The 22,206-nt window shown below is 40.1% G+C and overlaps 1 protein-coding gene across 1 annotated transcript in view; it reads left to right on the forward strand.

Moving 5' to 3' along the window:
* Positions 1 to 22,206, forward strand: part of LOC106082382 (sodium- and chloride-dependent GABA transporter 1) — a 170,009-nt gene that overhangs the window by 28,856 nt on the left and 118,947 nt on the right. The window contains exon 2 of the mRNA XM_013244848.2: positions 11,494 to 12,470. Coding sequence (XP_013100302.1) covers positions 11,652 to 12,470 — 819 coding nt within the window. The 5' untranslated portion in view covers positions 11,494 to 11,651. The remainder of the gene's footprint in view (positions 1 to 11,493; positions 12,471 to 22,206) is intronic.

The following is a 22,206-nucleotide window of genomic DNA, read 5'->3' on the forward strand; positions in this document are numbered from 1 at the left end:
TTTTATATTAATTTAATCAAATATAATATGTGGTACACAGATGTTTTCCTCCTGTTACATGAACTTGAGGTGCGTTGTTTATGCAAAAAACAAAAATGAACAAAAATTTCCCAGCAAGGGTTTTCCAAAAAATGTCGAGTAGGGTTATCCTATAGATTTCTTGTTGTTGTCCTGGCGGTGTGTTGTACACTGAGGCGGCAGCTTTTGGTTGATGAAGGACCCCATCGGGTTAGTCTGGTACATAGAACCGGCTGCCATAAATTTGTAGGATTGTGGGACGTTTGGGTCTTTGAAATCTCCTTCCAAATATAACGTAGAGGGCAATATAATCTTTTATTGATTTTTCTTAAGCACCCTATTACAGATATTTGCTGAGTTTTATTCCTATCCAGTGCAAGTCAGATGTTCTGGATAGAATTTCCGTGCAAAGTTATCATGAATAATTATCGATAACATGCAGACCGATTAATCGTAATTTGCGCTATATAGTACTAAAATAAAACACATCAATTTGAAAAACAAGTCGTATAGAGTCTAAGACCAATTCGTGATTCAAATTTTCGGTTCAATTAAAATAATGATTAAAACAAATATTTTTTATATAAAGGATTTAATATTCCTAATCACATCTTTTATTGAAAATTTTTTCAGATTCGATTTAACAATGATTGAATCAATTAATTTTTTAATTTATTGTGATTGGAAAAAAAATAAGATTTAATCGATTCAATAATTTTTTAATTGAAACTTTTAAAAAATTCAATCACGATTGTAATTGAAAATTGTTTTCTATTAACAAATTTATTGCATCAATTAATTTTTAAATTGAAAATGGCACAAATTTCAGTCATGACTGTAATTGAAAAAAATATCTAATCCAATAAAAAATGATTGAATTGATTAATTGGAAACGATTTTATTTTCAATTAAATTTTTAATTGAAATCACGACTGTGAAAATTAATATTCAATTAAAACAAGTAAAGCGGCCTTAACTTCAGCCGGGACGAACTTTGGATACCACGTCGGGTATATATGTAAACCACATTTCGCCATAATCCGGTGAAAAATGCATAATTTATGCGCCCATAGCAGCTTTATTTGGACCAAATTCGGCACGGACATTGAGTGGTCTAATAAGTATTGGGTTGCCCAAAAAGTAATTGCGGATTTTTTAAAAGAAAGTAAATGCATTTTTAATAAAACTTAGAATGAACTTTAATCAAATATACTTTTTTACATTTTTTTCTAAAGCAAGCTAAAAGTAACAGCTGATAACTGACAGAAGAAAGAATGCAATTACAGAGTCACAAGCTGTGAAAAAATTTGTCAACGCCGACTATATGAAAAATCCGCAATTACTTTTTGGGCAACCCAATACAAGTCATTGTTCAATTTTGTAGAACAAAATATTGGTCTTTTTGGTAGCTATATCCAAATATAGACCGATCTAAACCATACGACATGGATGTCGAAAAGCCTAACATAAGTCACTGTGTCAAATTTCAGCGAAATCGGATTATAAATGTGCCTTTTAGGGGGCCAAGACTTTAAATTGAGAGGTCGGCCTATACGGCAGCTATATAAAAATCTGAACCGATCTGAGCCAAATTGAAGAAGGATGTCGAAGGCCCTAACGCAACTCGCTGTCACAAATTTCGGCGACATCGGACTTAAATGCGCCTTTTATGGGCCCAAAATATTAAATCGGTCTATATGGCAGCTAAATCAAAATCTGAACCGATCTGAGCTAAATTAAATTGAATTAAATGTGCCTTTTATGGGCCCAAGACCTTAAATCAGAGATCGGTCTATACGGTAGCTCTATTCAAATCTGGACCGATCAGGGCCAAATTGAATTGAGGATGTCGAGGGTTCTAATACAACTCACTGATTCAAATGTCGCCGACATCGGACAATAAATGCGCCTTTTATGGGCCCAAGACCTTAAATCGAGAGATCGGTTTATATGGCAGCTAGAACCACTTCTGGACCGATTTGGGAGAAATGACAAAATCAATATACCCCCATCTTTCAGTGGTGGGTATAAAAATGATTGACATGTTTTAATTGAAGAATTTTCGAGATTTTTTTCCTTTGTTGGCTTTGGTCTATGGCCGCCACAAAAAAAAAACTTAACAAAAACTTATACTTTTTAAATAAAATATGTTGTCCCTGTTTAAAGACACAAAATATTTAAATATATCACGCATGTTACCAATCAAACAAAGTATTAAAGCTTTTTCATCAATATTTGTAGCGTTTTCAATTAATCGAGCAGCGGCTGTTTTTGAGCTCCACTTGTATTCCATGTTTTTTTGTAGTTTATTCAGCTGACAGCGAATTTAGCTCAAGTGTGTTACACTTGGTTGACTTCAAAGTTGAGTACTTCATTTAAATCACCTGGGTTAGGTCTGGGGTCTTTGTTTAAATTTTCTCCACTTTGTTGGGGCATTCATCTGGTATTTGCGTCTCCACCTTGTGATTGGTGTTTCTACTGAACTCAACTTTTCGGGATGGATGGAAGGAAAGAATTATAATTATCAATTCTTTATGGTTCTTGGGATTTTTGTTCTGACACCACGTACGCCGTGCCTTGGAAATCTTACTTAGCCGTGGTACACGACAAATAAATTTCCGGTGTTGTTATTCGTTATAACAAGTGCCCGGACGGCCGCGACGAATGGTTGTACAAATATTTTAAACAAATATTGGAATTTTCTTTTATTTGCTACTGTCTTTGCTGAAAATTGTGTTGTGAAATGTTAAGAACGGGGGAAGTGTTGACGAAGAAAAACAATAATAAAAATAAAATAAAAAAACACTTGTGTTTTGGCAAATGAATGAAATGAAGTAAACAGTTGTGTTGATTTTTTCGTCTCTTATGGTAGTTTAGTGAATTTGATACCTTTGTGATATTCGAAATTTTATCGTGCAGATGTTCGATACGTCATCTTTAACATGAAAATGTGTGAAGTCTCAATATTGTGAAAATTAATTAAGTTTTTTAACTCAGAAACGAATCTGTTGAAGATGTTTCTTTCCTGAGCCTGAAGCATACAACACCCTGTATGTGTGGAACAAAATGTTCACCAAACTCGCCTCTCAATAAGTCCATTGTTACTCGTACAGTGTGGCATCGACTTGTTGAAACCACGTGTCATGCAAGTCAAGCTCTTGAATTTTGGGCAAAAACAAGTTGGATATCATCTCAAGATAGCGCTCACCATTCACAGTTACGTTAAGATTCGCATCATCTTTGAAGAAGTACGATCCAATGATGCCACCAGCCTATAAACCGCACCAAACTGTGACTTTTTCTGGATGCCTTGTTGTAATGCTTGTGGCCGAACTTCACTACAAAGTCGTCAATTCTGCTTATTACCGTACCAATTGAGCCGAAAATGAGTTTCGTCGTAAAATGGAAGAAGCGCGATGAACTTTCTTAACAGAGCACGCATTTTGATAATAAAATTCAATAATCTGCAAGCGTTGTTCGTTTGTAAGACGATCCATGGTTAAATTATGGACCAAACTGAAGATGTTTGAGAGTGGAACAAAACACGAAACGTGCGTGAGCTGTTTAAATCAGTGTTGCCAAGAAGATAATAGCTAAAAAATCTCCCGTTAAAAGGGCGCAAACTGGCTTATTTTTTCAGCAAAATTTAGATATCTTTTTTTCCTCAGATGTTGTCTTCATGCTAAATCGATGTTGTCTCAGAAACTGAAAAAAGAATATGCTGGGCGATTTTAAGCTTCATCTTAGGCTTATTTATAATATTTTGAAAGAGTTTAAATTCATGGAAAAAATAATAATAGGCTTTTTAGAAATCGCAAAAGCCTACTTTTTAAAAAAGCAAATTTGCTCATAAGCCTTCCACTAAGGAACTGGCTCAAACTTCTCACAAATCACTGAGTGGTGGCCGAGTCCGAACGGCGAGGGGCAATGCGACACCTCCTTGGGGAGAAGTTTTATCATGGCATAGTACCTCACAGTTGTTTATCCGCGGGAGGCTCTGTCTCAGTGACGTCTGCTCTTCCCAGCGTATAGTGTATTCACTTTATTGTGCATATCATCCGGCCTTCATACAGTTTCGTCTGCATTTTTCCATCGAAGCATTCCATCAAACGGGCCATAGAGGTTTACATTTGAAAGTAGCTCCCACATAAAGCGATTCTACTACTTTACTTGTTGAGCTCTTAGAAGCCTCAATTTGTATTCCATTGCGCTGAAATGTGGTATGTAAGTTTCGGCAACGTCTTTGAACTATTGCGTCATCGAACTATATTGTGTGAAACTTTTAATCTAAACTTTTTTGGCTTAAAATAGCTTTGTGGTCCATCAGTATATCAAAATCAGCCAATTCTTCTTCCATAAAAACGTCCACTAGGGAATGCATTGTAACTGAAATCTTATTTCCTTGAAAATGAAATTTCTCAATGAACCAGTGGGGCTTTCCAGATCGAAGAATTTTTTTCTTATCATAATTCGTCACGACATTCTTTCTTTGCAAATAAAGGCAAATTTCTCAGTGCAGTACTAAGAAAAATTTATCTTTCTTATCATTCTCCATGAAATGAGACGAGCGAATGCGTAAGTAAGAACTATCTTATCAGATTCCTCTTGTTATATATAAAGATTCTTGTTTTCATTCTTCTGACATGGGTCCCACATACTTTCGTCGTCCCTCATTATTCAAACAAAATAAAAAAGTGTCATATGTACAAATTTGTTTACGAGTACTACATACAATACGTATGTATACAAACATGAGTATAGTGAGAAACGTATGACATTATTACGCATGCATATGCATATGCATATCTACAACAATATTATCGTTAATACTACAGCGATACTCTGCTGGCCATAATCGTAAGTGTGACTTATTTTTCTTTATATCTCAATGTGGGTAAAAAGGCCATTCACTTTGAGACTGAGAGAATGTAAATGCAAGAATTATCATAAATTTGTAACTCGCTTGACATCTATTTATGAACGAACGGTTACGAAAGCTACTTTAAGCATTGTCGGCTGCGTAGAAATAATTCATGCAATGGGCGGTATACTAATTTTGTCATTGCGTTTGTAACACCTCGAAATATTCGATCTTCTTGGTCGTCTTGACATTCTCGATTAAGCTAGGCGCTTGAAATTTTGCACAAATGCTTGGAATTGTAAATTGGACATATCGCTTCATGTTTTGATATGCCTGGCATTTAAACGGATCTTGGATCTTGACTTCTTAAGCCTTTAGACGGCGCAATTCTTATCTGATTTTTGTGTGGAGTGTTTTATTATGACTTCCAACAACAGTGCTATGTACGGTCCAAATCGGTTCATAACTTGATTTACCGATCTCGGATCTTGACTTCTTGAGCCTTTGGAGTGCGCAATTATTATCCGATTTGGCTGAAACTTAGCATGAAGTTTAAATTTCCAACTAGTTTGCCAAATATGAACCAAATCGGTCCATAACCTGATATAGCTCCCATATAAACCCATCTTGGTTAATGACTGCTTGAGCCTATAGACAGCGCAATTGTGCAACGACTTTTCGATTGACCTTCAACATACGTGTCAAGTATGGTCTGAATCGGTCTATAATCTGATATAGCTCCCATATAAACCGATATCCCGGTATTACTTCTTGAGCCCCTATAGGGCGCAATTCTTATTCGATTTGACTGACATTTTGCACAATGGTACTCCAACATCCAAACCAAGTAGGGTCCGAATCGATCCATGGCTTCAATAGCTTGGCAATTCTTATGCATTATCCTTTGTTTGTCTATAAAGAGATACCGGGCAAATAACTTGACAAATGCGATCCATGGTGTTCCGTTTGGTCATTTCTTTGAGAACTTGTCTGATTTAGCGGATGTGGACATTCGTAAGTTGTTGGGCATTTTAAAGCGATCTGAATGGTTCAACGGTAGGAACTAGAAGGCATCTTCCTTCTCTTGTTCCTGTGCTATCACAATGGGCGAGTATATCTAATTGAGGCTGATGGTAGACAGCCACTTAAACCTAACCTAAGGAAGTAAGGGGATAATCACTGATGAATAAATGGTCTGAAGTTCACGCTAGGATTTGAACTTTGGCATTTCGTATCATAGGTGGGCATGCTTACTGCAGCACCCCGGTGCCCATCAAACAGCCGCAGTAATGGAATAATACCCTATACCACTACTGTGGTACAGGCTATTAAAACTTAGTGAATTTGATTGTAACACCCAAAAGGAAAGGAGAGATAGACGAAATTTTGCAGGAAGGATTTTTTTATGACTCTCGACATTACTGGAGAATTTGCCCGATTTTCACTCCTAGAGCCACAGCAAGCGCATTTATTGACCAATCTTCCCAAAACTTCGTACAACGCTTTCCTTGATGACTACCACAATATCTGAGAAGTTTGCTCGAAATCGGTTCAGATTTGAATATAGCTCCACATATATGTTGGTCCGATTTTGAGAAATATTGCAAGAAAGCGCTCATTTTATATCCAATTCTCTCGAAATTTTTCAGGAACTAGATATTACTGACGAATTTCATACAAATCGGCCCAGATTTAGATATAGCTGTCATATAACTGCAAGCGCATTGTTTGACCAATCGTGCCAAAATTTTGCATAACGCTTTCCTCGACGACTACCACATTATCTGGGAAGTTTGTTCGAAATCGGTTCAGAATTAGATATAGCTCCCATATATATGTTCGCCAGATTTTGAGTAATTTGCAATAATGTTGTAATTTTTCAACCGTAGTTATTACAGTTTGAACATAATTGCTCGAAATTTGATAGGGATTATTTAATAACACGTCTGAAAACATCCGCCGAGGTCCATCAAAATTAATTCAGAATTGGATATAGCTCCTACATTGTACTTATAGGGTAGGTGTAGGGTATTATACAGTTGGCTCCGCCCGACTTTTGCCCTTCCTTACTGGTTTTTTCCATGAATTAGTTCTAATATATTTTTTAGTTTTTTTGTTGTTGTGTGACACCCTGTGTTTCGAGTCTTGTTTGTGCACTCAGCCAATGGATAGCCCCAATTAATCAATAGATTAATTTATTAACCGAAAGGGTAACATTCACATAACCCTGCTTTGTTAGGCTGTAGTGGCAAATGTTTTGATAATTATGCAAATTAATTGAAACTTTAATTCCTTGAACTTTTTCTGTTTTTAGCGCACATTCCAAGAAGATGAATGAATGATGCCAGTGATCGGTTTCAGCATAAGAAAGTTTATTGGCCTTCATGACAAAAGTGTTGCGAATTAAAATGACTCATTCAATTCTCGCAAAGATAGCGCCCCAAGACAAATTGATATTCATACGGCTAAGAAGAATTTGACGCTTTGAAGGCATAATTTGTTAAAAAAAGTTGGATTAATCATTGCTTAAGGTTAAAAGCTTGGAGCTGATAAACATTTGATATTCTGTTGTAATAATTGATGAGGCATAGAAGAAGAGAAAACAACTGTGATGCGTTATCTGATGTTGCGATAATAATTGAATTATATTATCTAGTGATATTAAAGTAATATATCCGAAGAAAATGAAGAAATTTCAGCATAAAAGATCGCTCATGGATATTAAAGACGCTGATCTAGGGTATGTTACCTAATCAAATTATTTTGAACTATAATGCAAAATCTGTTCAGATATTCATTGTTCCGTTATTTAGTTGAAGAACTTAATCGAAAAATTTCGGGAAGTTATAAGTGACAACTTTACAACTGTATAAAAATGCACCATTTGTATAATCTTTGCAGTAATACCAAAATATGGCCTGATTTGTACCAAACTCGGCCCAGACGTCGAGAGGTCTAACAGAATTCAATGTTCAAGTCCGTAAAACGGGATATTGGTCTATTTGGGAACGATATCCGAACGAAATCGGATAATAAATGGGACTTTCGGGAGATCGGTATATATGGCAGCTAAATCAATATAATATGTCGAAAGGAAATTTCAGGCCAATCGGGCCTGTGATTTTTATGCGCCCAAGACGGCACGGGAAATGGTTCAACCCACAGTGCCAAGTTTCAGAGAGATCGGATAATAAATGGGCCTAAAACCTGTAGTCGGGAGATCAGTCTATACTTACTTACCTTAATTGGCTATGACAGAACGTTCCAAGCGTCTCGAACTTTTCCGCTCATTCTAAAATCTCTGACACCAAGTTTTGAGGTGTCTCCCACCACTTGATTTTTCCATCGGTCTTTTGGTCTTCCCCATCGTGTTTGCCTTCAAAAGACTTCTTTGCTGGAGCTTCTTCATTCGTTCTGACAACATGACCTTGCCAACGCAGAGGTTGTATTTTGATACATGTAATTCTGCTATCGTCGTCATACAGCTCGTGGTTCATACGACGCCTATATTCTCCATTAACGCAAACTGGTCCATTTATTTTACGAAGAAGCTTCCTCTTAAATACTCCAAGCACTGCTTCATCAGCTTTCACAAGTACCCATACCTCAGAACCATATAACAACACGGGTAGTATCCGTGTATTGTATAGTGTAATCTTCGTCTGTGGAGATGTGGCCTTGTTTCTAAACTGCTTACTTAATCCAAAGTAGCATCTGTTTGCCAGCATTATTCATCGCTTTGTCACAAAACTGGTGTCATTCGTTTCGGTTATGGCAGTGCCGTGGTAGATAGTAGTGACTGATTATTTCAAAGTTGTGGTTCCCAACTTTCTCCATTTTCTATATCTGCTCGGTTGTACAAGGCGTTTTGGGAGTTGAAACCATCCATTTCGTCTTATCTCCATTTACTGCCAGACCCATTTTGACTGATTCTCTTTCGATTCTTTCAAAGGCTGCAGTTACTACTTTCGGTGACCAACCAATGATGTCGATGTCGTCGGCATAGGTGAGTAGCATGTGTTCTCTTGTGATTAGTGTCTATTCACATCTGCATCTCGGTTAATCATTTCCAGCAGGCAGGTGTTGATTTGTCCGTCTCGGGTCTTATCCAGGATTTGGTGCAGTGTGAATATCTGGTCTAGGGTGGATTTACCAGGTCTAAAGCCGCATTGATAGGGCCCAATCATCTCATTGACTTTAGGTTGTAATGTTTTACACAGAACGCTCGAGAGTATCTTATACGCGATGGAGAGGAGACTTATTCCTCTGTAGTTGACACATTCAGTCTTGTCTCCTTTCTTGTGTACGGGACATAGTATGCTGAGGTTCCAATCATCGGGTATGCGTTCTTCTAGACAGATTGCGCAGGTAAGCTGATGCATACGCCTTATCAGCGTGTCGCCTCCGCTCTTGAATAGTTCAGCGGGTAACCCGTCGGCTCCCGCTGCCTTGTTGTTCTTTTGTCATGTCACTGCTACTTGGACCTCATTCTGACTAGGAGGTAAACATTCTATACCATCATAATTGATTGGTACAAAATGTGCCGCCAACATCGGACACTAACAGGTAAAATGTTCTTTCTATATCCTCAGCATGCTATCTGTGTCAGTTAACAGATTTCCTTCTTTGTCTCAGCAGGGGGATGTTCCTGCACCAAAGCCATCGGTTAGATGTTCAATTCATTGGTAGAATTTCCGGGCTTTATTCTGACTCCTGTACATCTCAATTCGCTTTTTCTTTCTGGGGAATAGACGTTTCTCCTCTCTTTTCTTTTCTCTCTATACCTCTCCTTCATCTGGCGCGTTGCTAGTGATTACAAGGTTGCTCTGTAAACTTTGGCCTCGGTAGCATCTCGATACTCTTGGTCGTACAATGGGCTTCTTGGGGAGGCTTCCGGTACCCAAGTACGCATTTTCTATGGAGTGGGCAATGGTTTACCATTGCGCCATTATGTCATTGGAACAAGGAGTGTTTTCATCAAGCAGTTGGGTCAGTCGAATGAAGTATGCCGCTGCCATCTGCTGTGTTTGCAGCTTTTCATTGTCGAGCTTGCGTGCAGTGTCAGATCGTAATTTCCTCGCCATGTTCGAACCTTTGCTGCAACAAGGTAATAATCCGAATCTATATTCGCTCCACGGATCGATAGTACATCTAAAACGCTGGATGAATGCCTTCCATCTATCACAACGTAACAACAATTTGGTTCCTCGTGTTTTGATCGGGTGACAGCCATGTAGCTTAGTGAATATTTTTATATTGAAATCTGATGCTACTAACTACCATGTTTTTTGCCGCGGCGAAATCTATCAGCCTCAACCCATTACGAGACATTATCTCGTGGAGGCTAAATTTTCCGGCTGGCCCAAAAATGTCTTCCTTCCCTATCTTCGCTTTAAAATCTCCCAGAACGATTTTAATATCATGGGCGGGGCTGCGGGCATATTCTCTCTCTAGTCGCTCGCAGAAAATATCCTTGGTCTGCTCGTCCTTGTCTTCCGTCGGGGCATGGGCACAAATAAGGCTGATGTTGAAGAATTTGGCTTTTATGCGGATTGTGGCTAGCCTCTCATCCACCGGAGTAAAGCTGGAGACAAGGTGTTTCAGTCTCCGACTAACCACAAATCCACAGCTAAATTCATGCCTCGTGTTATAGCAGCTATAGTATAGTTCGTCACCGTTTAGTGTTGTAGTGACGCCAGTCCATCGCACTTTCTTCAAGGCGGTAATATCTGCTTTGTACTTCTCTAATACATCCGCCAGCGCGTATACTGCTCCTTCTCTATAAAGAGTGCAGAATTATTAAGTTTGGAGTGAAGATCAGCCAGAAGTATTGCAAGAGCTATGAATTTCATACGGAAAAAGTCACAGTTTAGTGCGGTTTTTGGGCTCGTGGCATCATCCAAGCGTACTTCTTCAAAGATGATGCGAATCGTAACGTAATTGTGAATGGTGAGCGCAAAGGTTTCGTAAAATGTGTATTTTTCACTGGACGGTTTGAGGTTAATATGTATATCCGAGATGGTGGCTATTCAAAGTACGGCCCGGCCGAATTTAATGCGTGTTTGCTTGTTTTATGTATGAGGTATGGTTAGGATAGGTTCTCATTGATAAATGACACACTCTTAGGTATTTTGCTATACTCATAGAAACTCCGTACTTCATAGATTTGTGAAATTCATTATGTTCCCATGATTTGCATGACACCTTTTGGCTATATCGGAGTTTGATGTAATTTTGATGTTTTTTTTTTGCTGTTCTACTCGTCGATCCGACAATGATGATAATGATTAGCAACATATGTAATGCTCTACGTACACGTGTTTGTGTGTCCAATCAAAATTCAATGTCGAAGCGAATATCGTGATTCCTATCATCTTGGGTGATTATTATTTCCGCATGTTTTTCTAAGTCTGTTATGTTTTGTTTTACTAATTTTTAAACATTTATGTTGCTTGTGTCCAACATATCATCATCAGCATCGGCAAATTTGTAGTTCTGTTTAGCATTAAAATGCAAAAAAAAACAATGTCCGGCAAATACTGCTTCATTCGGTATGGCGTTCCTTAATGTTTTTGATTGTAACTTTTCTCTCTCTCTCTCTCTTGCCTTTACAGATACGCCTTTTTCAATAAGTCTTCCCAAACATCATCGGTGACCAACTTCAAGCTAAAAATAACGAATTGAGAAAGAAAACAAGTTTATTTTAGTCCACTTTTACACCTTCCATTCGAATGTTGGGACGGCTGAATGACAGTGTTGTTGTGGGGCCAAGATGAATCCGTCTTTCAAAAACAGAACAAGTGATGAAGCACTTGATGAGCACTTGCAGCAATTGAAAGCCATTGTGGCCACCAGAAGGCACAACAACAATAAGCTGCAGTCAATGCGGGACACATTTCCAGAAATCGCATCGATGCCTCCACCACCACCACCTCCCATATTGGAAGCGATGTCGACGCAACACCAACACCAACATCACCACATGAGCACAGTGGAGCCAATGCGTATGCGCAGCGACTCCTCGGCCACCAGCATTTATGTGATGGGAAATATACCAAATGCGCACGATGCCTATTCCAGTAATCCACCTACCATGGATCGCAGCCAGGAACATCGTTTGTCCTGGGTCAATATGAGACGAAGGGCCGATGGCTCTGTATCAGGAGTAGAGAGCAGTAGTAGACCACCTGTTACCCCATCTCCGCAAACAACACGGAGCTATGTGTCGAATATTACCACCACAGAAATGATGGGCTCCGCCGATGGTCGCAGTGGAGTGGTTAGGGTTAATGGCGAAGTCGGTGGATCAGCTGGTGGCGGTGGCACTATTAGTGGCCGCACCACCGCCACTTCCGGCCACATGAGTTCAAGTGGTGTCACCACCATCAGTGGCAGTAACAACACTCTCAACGATATCCATTCCGATTATCACAGTCAGGAAGTGGGCGGCAGTCGAGATTTTCACAATTTCTCACGCATAGCAACATCGCCGATAAAACAGCACAACTATTCGGCCAATGGCAGTTTTAATTTGGCTAATGGCAGCACGGTAAAGTTAATAAATGGTGGTGATGACGAAACAAATCAACAGGTAAGTCACTTGCAGGATTACATTTTTAAGGCCTAAGACATCATCGTAATGCTTTAACTGTTTAGGATCGTATCAGCTCGTTTGCACAATCCAGCTTTGTCTCATACACAATTTGTTAGAGGCCCCAATTAAAACTGACAACCCGTTTTTTTGTTTTGACCAACTATTGTAGATGTCGCTCTTACTATGCGACGTCTTGACTTACTATGTGACCTCTTCATTTATCGATAGCATTTGGATGTGTACCTTTTCAATGCACATAGATACCGTTGCATTCATATTCCACCAGCATTTGGCTCACAGTTTTATATTTGGTACTCTATTTGAATTGCGTAAAGATCTTCTTTCGTAAAAATAACATAAGGATGTTCCGATATGTGAATATACAAATTATCCAAGAGACACTATAACGCAATCATTGGCTGTTTGTAAATGGCTGCTTTTATTAAAACTAATGGGAATAGCAAGAATTGAAAATGTCTCCCTTTTTTGCTTACAACAATGCTGTGTATTTCTCCATAAACTGCAATGATTAGAAATGTAATTTTTAAATTGTTTTTAACTTTGTCTCAATTAAGATGCATTCATTAGTTATCTCAACACGATATGAATTATGGGAATATTCACTGCTATAGTTCAGCCAGACATAGAGAGTCTCGAGACATTTGTTGTGTTAATTGATTAATGCAATGTCTCCCCCAGTCTCTCAATACATAAAACTATTCAAATGTAAAACTTAACTTAGAAGTGTAACGAATAATGTGTCTTGGGCGAAAAACTAATTCACTCGGAATCTGCATTGATATGTCTTTTAGAATAATGCAGTATATAGAGTATTTTACCGGTTCGTTCCGTCGGTCTTTATCTTATATATCCCACACCTTGAATCGTCATTTCGTTTGTAACACATTGAAATATTCATCGGAGACTCAACAGAGTATATATATTCTTGATCGTTTTGACATTCCAAGTCGATTTAGCCATTTCGTCCGTCCGTCTGTTCGTCTGTCCGTCCGTCTGTCTGTCGAATGTTCGCTAACTTTCGAAGGGATAAAGCTAGGCGCATGAAATTTCGCACAATTACTTCCTATTTGTGAAGGTCAGTTGGAATTGTAAATGAGTCATATCGGTCCTTGTTTTGATATAGCTGCCATATAAACCGATCTTGGATCTTGACTTCTTGTGCCTCTACAGGGCGCAATTCTAATCCGACTTGGCTGAAAATTTGAATGGAGTGTTTTGTTATGGTTTCCAACAACTCTTACTCTTGATTTCTTGAGCCACTAGAGGACGCAATTCTTATACGATTTAGCTGAAATGTTGCATGACGTGTTTTGTTGTGACTTCGAACAACTTTACTTAATATGGTTCAAATCGGCCCATAACATGATATAGCTGTCATATAAACCGATCGGGGATCTTGACTTCTTGAGTCGTAAGACGGCTCAATTCTTATCCGATTTGGCTCAAATTTTCAATGAGGTTTTTTGTTATGACTTCCAACATGTTTTGAACTGATTTGAACCATACACAGGGTTCAAATCGGTTCAAAACTTGCCATATAAAACGATCTGGGATCTTGACCTTTTGAGCCTCTAGAGTGCGCAATTATTGTCCCATTTGGCTGAAATTTTGCACGAATTCTTTTGTTTTGAATTGCAACAACTATGGTACAAATCGGTTCCAAATATGATATAGCTCCCATATAAACAAATCTCTTGATTTTATTTCTTGAGCCAGTATAGGCCTTAATTCTTATCCATAGCCTTCCACATACTTGTCAGATATGGACTGAATCGGTCCATAACTTGATATAGATCCCCTATAAACCGATCTCCCTAATTTTATCTCTTGTGCCATTATAGAGCTCAATTTTAAAATTTTGCTCAATGACTTCTACTATGGTTTCCAACATCCAAACCAAAAATTGTCCGAAATGTACTGAACTGTAACATCGATAAAGAAAATCTACACCCAGAAAAATTAGTCTCCTGATAACAGCAAACACCGTCTGCTAATATTAAATTAGCAATTTTAAACTTTTGAATGAATCGATACAACATTTTTAAACTTCAAAACAACGATTGAGGTATTTGCTATATACTCAATTTTTTACTTAAAACACAATTATAATAAAAGTATTTATTTTGTCTGCTTTTATTTAAATTCTTTTAAAAAAAAATGCAAGTTGTGGAATATTGGAACTTTTTTTTTAATTTTTTAAATATTTATGAAATTTTTGAGCTATTTATTAACTTTAATCCACATGAAAACAACAGAAAAATGTGCTGTTTTAGCTTCAAAGAACTGCTGTCTCATTTTCAACAGGTAACAAATTTCTCTGAGGGTATGTTAGGAATTCTGTGCTACCTACAAAATCCTTAATTGTCTGTTATTGTATCCCCACTTAAGTACGGGTGTGTGTGTTAGCCACGAGAAACGGCCAATGACATAGGAAATAATCCAACGTTTCAACATCTTCCCCATGCTATCACTTGTCGCCTCGATTTTGCATAAGTGAGTTTGTAGTCCTATGTGTCCCGTTATGATACCGAAAGCTATACTTCTTTCCGTAATAACCTCGTCTTCTTACGATCCCTATCTCATCATGGGATTTTTGCCGTCCTACCGACCGTAGACCACGCGCTTGACGCAGACTGGGTCGACCAGAAAGGCGGGCAGTCCTCTGACCTTCATTGCCAAATCGCCTGTTTTCTCATTCCCCCTTACTCCGCTATGATCTGGCACCCAAACAATGCGTGCCGTCCTCAGAGAAGGCGTTAATCTCCCTCTTACATTACAAGACTGTTCGTGACCTGCCTGGTTGTACCTGCCCTGATAGCCTATTTACTGTACGTAAACATGTTCATACTCGACGTCCTTGCGATAACGCCACACCCCCTCATGCATACTGTGATCGCCCTGATCTCTGCCTGCCGGATCGTATTATGGTCAGGCAGTCGAAAACAAATCTCAGTCTCTGGATTCTCAACGTAGACCCCCAGGCCGACTCTGTACTCTAGCTTTGACCCATCTGTAAAGCATTATCTCCCAAATGGCAATACTAGGGTTCCGTCAATCCACGACTGTGTCGCTGGCAGCAGTCGACCTCAAGTGTCGTCTCAGGTATCCTATCGGAAACCTCTTCCATTCCTTCCAGGTTTCCTATCGTTGCCTCGATTATACCGCGATTGGTATGATCTGCTCCAATCCTTTGTCCATTCTCTCATCGCCTTAAGTCTCATAGCCGCAGTGGCTGCCTCACACTTAATGTTTATGTCAATGGGTCGGATATCTAGAATAGTCTCCAGTGCTCTAGTAGGCGTGATTCTCATCGCTCCTAACTACTAAGGCGTAAGTTAGAAATCACGTTTTTATAAAGCCAGTCAACTATCCTCGGATTGAGGCCCCATTTCGAGCCTACGGCCCGTCTACATAGTGCCAAACTTATGTGAGCCTTCTCAGTACGCACCTGAATGTGATACTTTCAATTAAGTTTCCTACCCAGGATCACTCCTAAGTAGTTGACCTTGTCAGATATCGAATCGTCTTATTGATGAAACGTGGTGCCTGAAATTGGCCCACCTTCGTCTTCCTCGTGAACAAGCAGATTTCAGTCTTTTCCGGGTCTAGCCCAGTGGTATGCTATCTGCAAACGCTTTCGGCATTTCTGCATAGCTGGTTCGGATTCTGCATAGCAGACGGATTCAAATCCCTCCTCATAAAATGCCCCCTTGTGATTTATACACCTCAGGATCAGTGTGTTGGTCCGCACATTGTTAAAAGCCCCCTCGATGTCAATGCATACCGCCAATGAAAAGGAGCGCAGAAGATCGAGGTGCTTGAAAATCTATTCGAAGTTCGGCTAATGGGACAAATGTTCTGTCGTAGCCAATGAAAGTAAAGTCATACAGAATGATTCATGCGGCCATTCTGTTTGTAACGCCTCGAAATAAACACCATTTCCTACCCCTTTTAGTCCATTGCGAGTCCACCAAAACCAGAGAATAAACAGGCCTTCTACTTCCTACTGTTGAGCCAACCAAATCCCTTTCAAAAGCGTAATAACTTGCAATAGTTCACATCCGCCATTCAGACAAGTCATCAAAGAAATAAAAGCCCAAAGTTGGACTTCATCGTATTGCCATGTGCCGCATTTGATAGTTGTGGGGGTTAGGATCCTCTGTACTTAGACGCCTTGGATGTATCTTCCACGGAGCTTTAGAATTCAGCGTTTTTATGCTCGCCTGTATTATCATCGGAGTTAAGCTTTATAAATGCTTCCGCAAGACTGAAGCACAAGTGGCTTTTGCTTTATTGAAGAACCTTCTGCTACCCTTGTTTACCCCTTGGTTTCGTTCTAGGACATGAATACTTGAGAATATTCGGCTTGACCATCATTCAATGTCCTCTACAACTTCTATTTTCTTCTCATAACAACTATGTAGACCGATACCCAATTAAGTTCTGGGACCCATTTGAGGTCTTGAACAGGCGCATTATTACCTTATTTCGCTGAAATTCGGAACATTGAGTTATATAAGACTCCAAGATCAGAGCAGTCGAATATGGTTTGGGTGAGATCATATTTGGATATTATCAGACGATTTCTCTAGAGTTTGGAGTTTGTATTGAAAAACTTATTTCCAAGTTTGCTGTTGTTATAGCAATGTGTTGTGTTCTATCTTTCGTCTGCTTGATTCTGTTGAGTATCCAGATCAAGAAACTCTGCGACTAAGATGGGGTGCGTCCAGAGGGACCTGGGTCTGAGTCGAGTGGGACTGGCTGGGTAGTTAAACAGATGACGTGTGTCGTGTAGTCCCTGGTCACAATCGAGGCATACATCCTGCACGTCAATTCTTGCTCTGTAGCAGTTGAGGCGGCTGCATTTGCCGCATCGTAATTGAGCCATAACTACTCTGGTATGCCGGGGGAGGTCAATTTCTTCAGGTGCAATAGTGTGATCCTGCACGTGAGTGTGATCCTCCAAGGATCACACTCACGTGTGTGATCCGCATCTGCTACCGTGTCTGCATCAATGTTGTCTATACCCGCTTGATATGTCGCATGAACTAACGGTTCTCTCTTGTAGCGCTGGACCTCACGCTCTAGATCATGTAGATCTACCTTAAGGCTTCTAAGCGGTGGATTTCTATCCACAAGATGATGATTTGGATGGTCTCTGCGATAACGCCCAAAAGGTATTGCTTAGACAGCATGTAGTTATGTCTTCGCACTGGTAGGATCTTTGTCTCCTGATGGAGGTGGTCCACATGAGAACTGAGGAGACAGCCCGTCTCAGTTCGGAGGGCGGCATTCTGACAGATCTGAGTATTATTCCACTGCGTGTCACAAAGCTGACGAGACCAGACTGGCGTTGCATAACTTATCACAGACCGGCCATTACTTTGTACGTGGTTAACAAGGTTTCTTTGTCTGCACCCCAAGTGCTGCCAGCGAGTGACTTGAGGACCTTGTTTCTACTTCTGACTTTATCGCCAATTGGCATTGTGGGGAGAATTCGTAACAGCAGTCAAATGTGACACCAAGTATTTTGTGACACTTTATGGTCACCGATTTGGCGGTGAAGACCAGAGTACTGCCGTCAATAAACTTGAAGCCTTTTGGGTCGACGCATTCCGAATTAAGGGAGTCGGCGACGAATGCGCATGCAACATTGTGAAACAGCGAAACGGTGGGTAGGACGGCGAAAATCCTATGGGGGGATCCAGATCGTGAGAAGACGAGGCTATTACTGAAAGAAAGCAAAAAGGAGGTCAGTATAGCTATTGGTATCATTCATCATGTAATATCGGTGCGGCAAGCGATAGCATGTGTAGGGCATGCGGGGAAAATGATGAGACGTTGGAGCATTGCCTTTGTCATTGCTTGGCTTTCGCGTCAAAACGATACCGGTACTTAGGTGGAGACACAATACCAGACATGAACCAACTTAGGGGAGTGGTATTGAAAACAATGTAGGATTTTGAAAGTAGCACGGAATTCCTAACTTAAAATTTCTTTTTAGACGTTACTTTATAGTTTTTAGAGCGGATTAATATCTGCACTCTCTTTTCAACCTACCCTAACCTAACTCTATCGATAATCACTTTCTGCTCCCTAACCACCTCATGCGTGTATGTAGTGATCAATCTGGCTAAAGATTTGGGGGCAGATATCTTCAGATCTCTTGCAGCGAAATAAGGGGCAAGTTCGTTGAGGAAAACGTTCAACCTGTCGTAAATGACATCAATGAGTGGGGGCCTGATGCCATGATCGTACAATCGTCCGCATATGATACGAACTCTATGGCGTCTGAAGGGGTGGAATGGAGGATAGGTAGAGGTTTAACAGTTCCGCAAATATCACGCCGCCTTGTGGAATTCCCTGTTCCACAAATGACTGGCGACCACACAGATAATTCGTGACCCAGCGTTTCAGACCTAGCTGGAGGGATGTATTGGCGATGTCCTCAAATAGTTTGGCATAGTTAACCGTGTCGAATGCCTTCGATAGGTCCGTGGACCGTGCTATCACATGGCCTGGGCTGGTTGAAGCCACGGCAAATGTGAGTGGTGATGGGATGTAAAGCAGTTGTTGTGCTATGCATTCTTCTGATGCTCGGCGAATGGAAATTCTCCAACGAGGCTCGGGAGGAGTAGTCCCTCAAGCGTCTTGGCTACTGGTGAAAGAAGGAAGATCGGTCTGTACGATTCCCCCCTACTCATGTCCTTTCCAGGCTTCAGTAGCAGGACCACTAAGCTCATCTTACAGACATCGGGCACTAAAGGAGTGTTCAAAGACATGTTGAGGACAGTTGTAAGGCACTCGACTCCAGGTAGATCCTGCTTCTTCAGCATCAGTGTATAGATTCCGTCGGGGCCCAATGCCTTGGATGATTTAGTACCACTGTAAATTGTGATGGCTGTACATCGGCTCGGATACCACGGATACGACGAATGGCTCTCCGCCTAGCCCTGTCACTCTCGAGATGCACAATATATTGACGGTTGACCAACCTGGCATATCTCTTCGAATCAGTCACAGTTACGTCATCAAAAGTGGCTGAGGTCCTGTCAGCCCGTCTACGGAGTCGGAGTTCGAGAGTTACTTAACAGTAGACCACATCTTGCCTAAACCGGTACCTTAGTAACATTGCTCCAAGTGTTCTAGCCACAAATTTCACTTATGTTCGTTAATTTACAGATTCAGCTCGCTGATTCTGGGGTTAGTGGGGTCCGTGCAATGAATCCCATTACACTCGTCTGCGAGTACCACTGCCTGCACCGGGAAACTGGGTCGCATTTGACGTATTCGATCGGCTGGAATAAAGCGAGCGGATGCTGCGTTAATGATGTCTCAGAATTACCTCTCGGTAACGAGCACATTTGAGGGGGGTGTCAGTTCACTGAAGCGGCGGTGTACTCTCTGAAGCCGACCCAATCGGCCTTCTTCTGATTGATAAACGTCCCGTGCTCAGAGGTTATGAAGTCGGACTTGACTGCTATCCCCATACACTACATGTTGGGTTCACTAGCGCCAGGCGCAGGCGAGGAATGGTGTATCACGAAGGGCAATCCCCCACCTCCATTCCTTACGTAGCACATTGTATCCGTGACCACTGTGCAGGCTGCAGGAGTTGGTCAGCTTCGTCTGTTGTATCACCAATTTCTGAAACTTTATTTTTTATATTTACATAAAGTTCTGTCGCTAAGGTTCAGAACACTCCAAAATTATGTGGTCGTAGACTTGAAAAGGTCTACCGCTTTGCTGTTGCTGGCTGGAACAGATGTCTCAGTTATTGTTTTCGTTTCAGACTGAGGTTGCCAGTAACGACTTTTGCCGAAGCTGTGAGGACGTCGAGGAAGTAGAAACTATTGAACATCTGCTGTGTGTGTGTGTGCCGCACTGGCGGTCAGAAGGCGTTCTACTTTAGGTTATAATTTTTTTGAGAACTTGTCTGAATTAGCGTATGTGAATCTTCGCAAGTTGTTGGGCTTTTTAAAGCGATCTGAATTCTGCATCCTTCTCTTGTTCCTATGGTATCACGATGGCAGACTGCCACTTAAACTTCATCTTACCTAACATGGGCAGACAGACGCACAGGTAGACGTAGCTTAATTGAAACCGAAAGTGATTTTAAGTCGATCTGTACACTTATGAGTTACAAACAAATGCGCCTGCACCACAGTAGTGGTGTTGAGTAGTATTATAAAATCCTCTTCGCTTGATGGAGTTGTTACATTTCATTTTTGATGTCATTCAAATATTTGTTTGGAGCAAGTGACGTTTTGTTGGACGAATACGATTTGAACGCCCCAAAAACATTTCGGGTGGTATTCACAAGTCTCATTGATGGGGTCAAATATGATAGTTCTTAATAAAGAAATTCTTTTAAATAAACCTATTTCAAATCTCCATTAAGGTTTGTGAATACAACTACAGTTGAACCTCGATTATCCGGAATTATAAAAAGAGGAATCAAAGCATTTTCTATCAAACTATTTGTGTGATACACGGATACCAGAGTGAAGCACCGTTTATAGAGGGAGCTTTATTGAACCACGGATATAGAAGTAAAACACGGTTAATAGAGGCCCGGATGATCGAGGCACAACTTTACTTCTTGTGAAACAACAAATATTTGTATTGAATATTTTTGCTGCAGAATATGTTTCAGACAACCAATCGCGGAAACGATCTGTTTTCAAGGTGTTTATTGCTTGAGAAACTAAGTTAGGAGTCGCAGCAATATTTGAAAGACATATCGGATATAAGACCGTCATTGGCTAAATTAATGCAAACTGTCGGATTATAGCGCGTGTCTGCACTATTTAACATAATTAGCAATATTTAACCTGACGAACGTTGACATTTTATTTCATTTGCTAATACTCGCAACACTCTGGCGACAAATGTGTGTGTCGAACTATTTAAATGATGGACAATAAACAAATTGCCATAAAATGCTATTATGCATACTTTTATCTGGGCAGTATAGAGCATTCATATACAAACACAGACACACATTCTCTTCACGATATTCAGAAGCTTGACGACAATCGCATAAATTATTCAATTAAAAAATTGAATGTTGTTGTTGGAGCGGCGAGCTGAAGCTACATTTGCCGGTTATTTCTTTGCTGTTGCCACTGGCCTGACTGACTGTCTGCTAGTTTTACTAGCTGGCTCAGCGTAATTTAAAATAATTTTGACATTTGATTGACATCTTAGTTGGTGTACGAACAGGTCTGTCTGTCTGTCTGGCTGGCCGCAAGTTTACTTGACATCACAAAGTGTCTTCCACACAACCATCTTCGAAACGGGTCAGTGGTAAGCGGCCATAAATCGAGAAATACAAGTAATAAACCATATTGCCCAAGAGACAAAATAAACAATGATGCGTTAACATTAAACAAAACAGTTAGTTAATACACTAAATGCTAAGAAACACAAAAAAAAAAAAATAAATCAACCCGAGAAAAAAACTCCACCACGACGGTCAACAATCGAAAAAAGAAAAACACCTCGATTTTTACCACCATCAGCTGGAGACAAGGTCAATGCAGCGCTGTTTTCTGCAAGAAAAGCAAGCAGACACTCAGTCGCTGTTGGTCACAATATTTTGTATTTTAACCAGATGATGATTTTGTTTTTACTAACGAGGTCATATTTTGTAGACCTTTTTCATTGATGAAAAGCGAAAAATTAGTAATGAAAATGATTGCACCTTATG

This window comes from Stomoxys calcitrans, chromosome 1 (genome assembly GCF_963082655.1).
Source record: "Stomoxys calcitrans chromosome 1, idStoCalc2.1, whole genome shotgun sequence".
Taxonomy (NCBI): Eukaryota; Metazoa; Arthropoda; class Insecta; order Diptera; family Muscidae; genus Stomoxys; species Stomoxys calcitrans.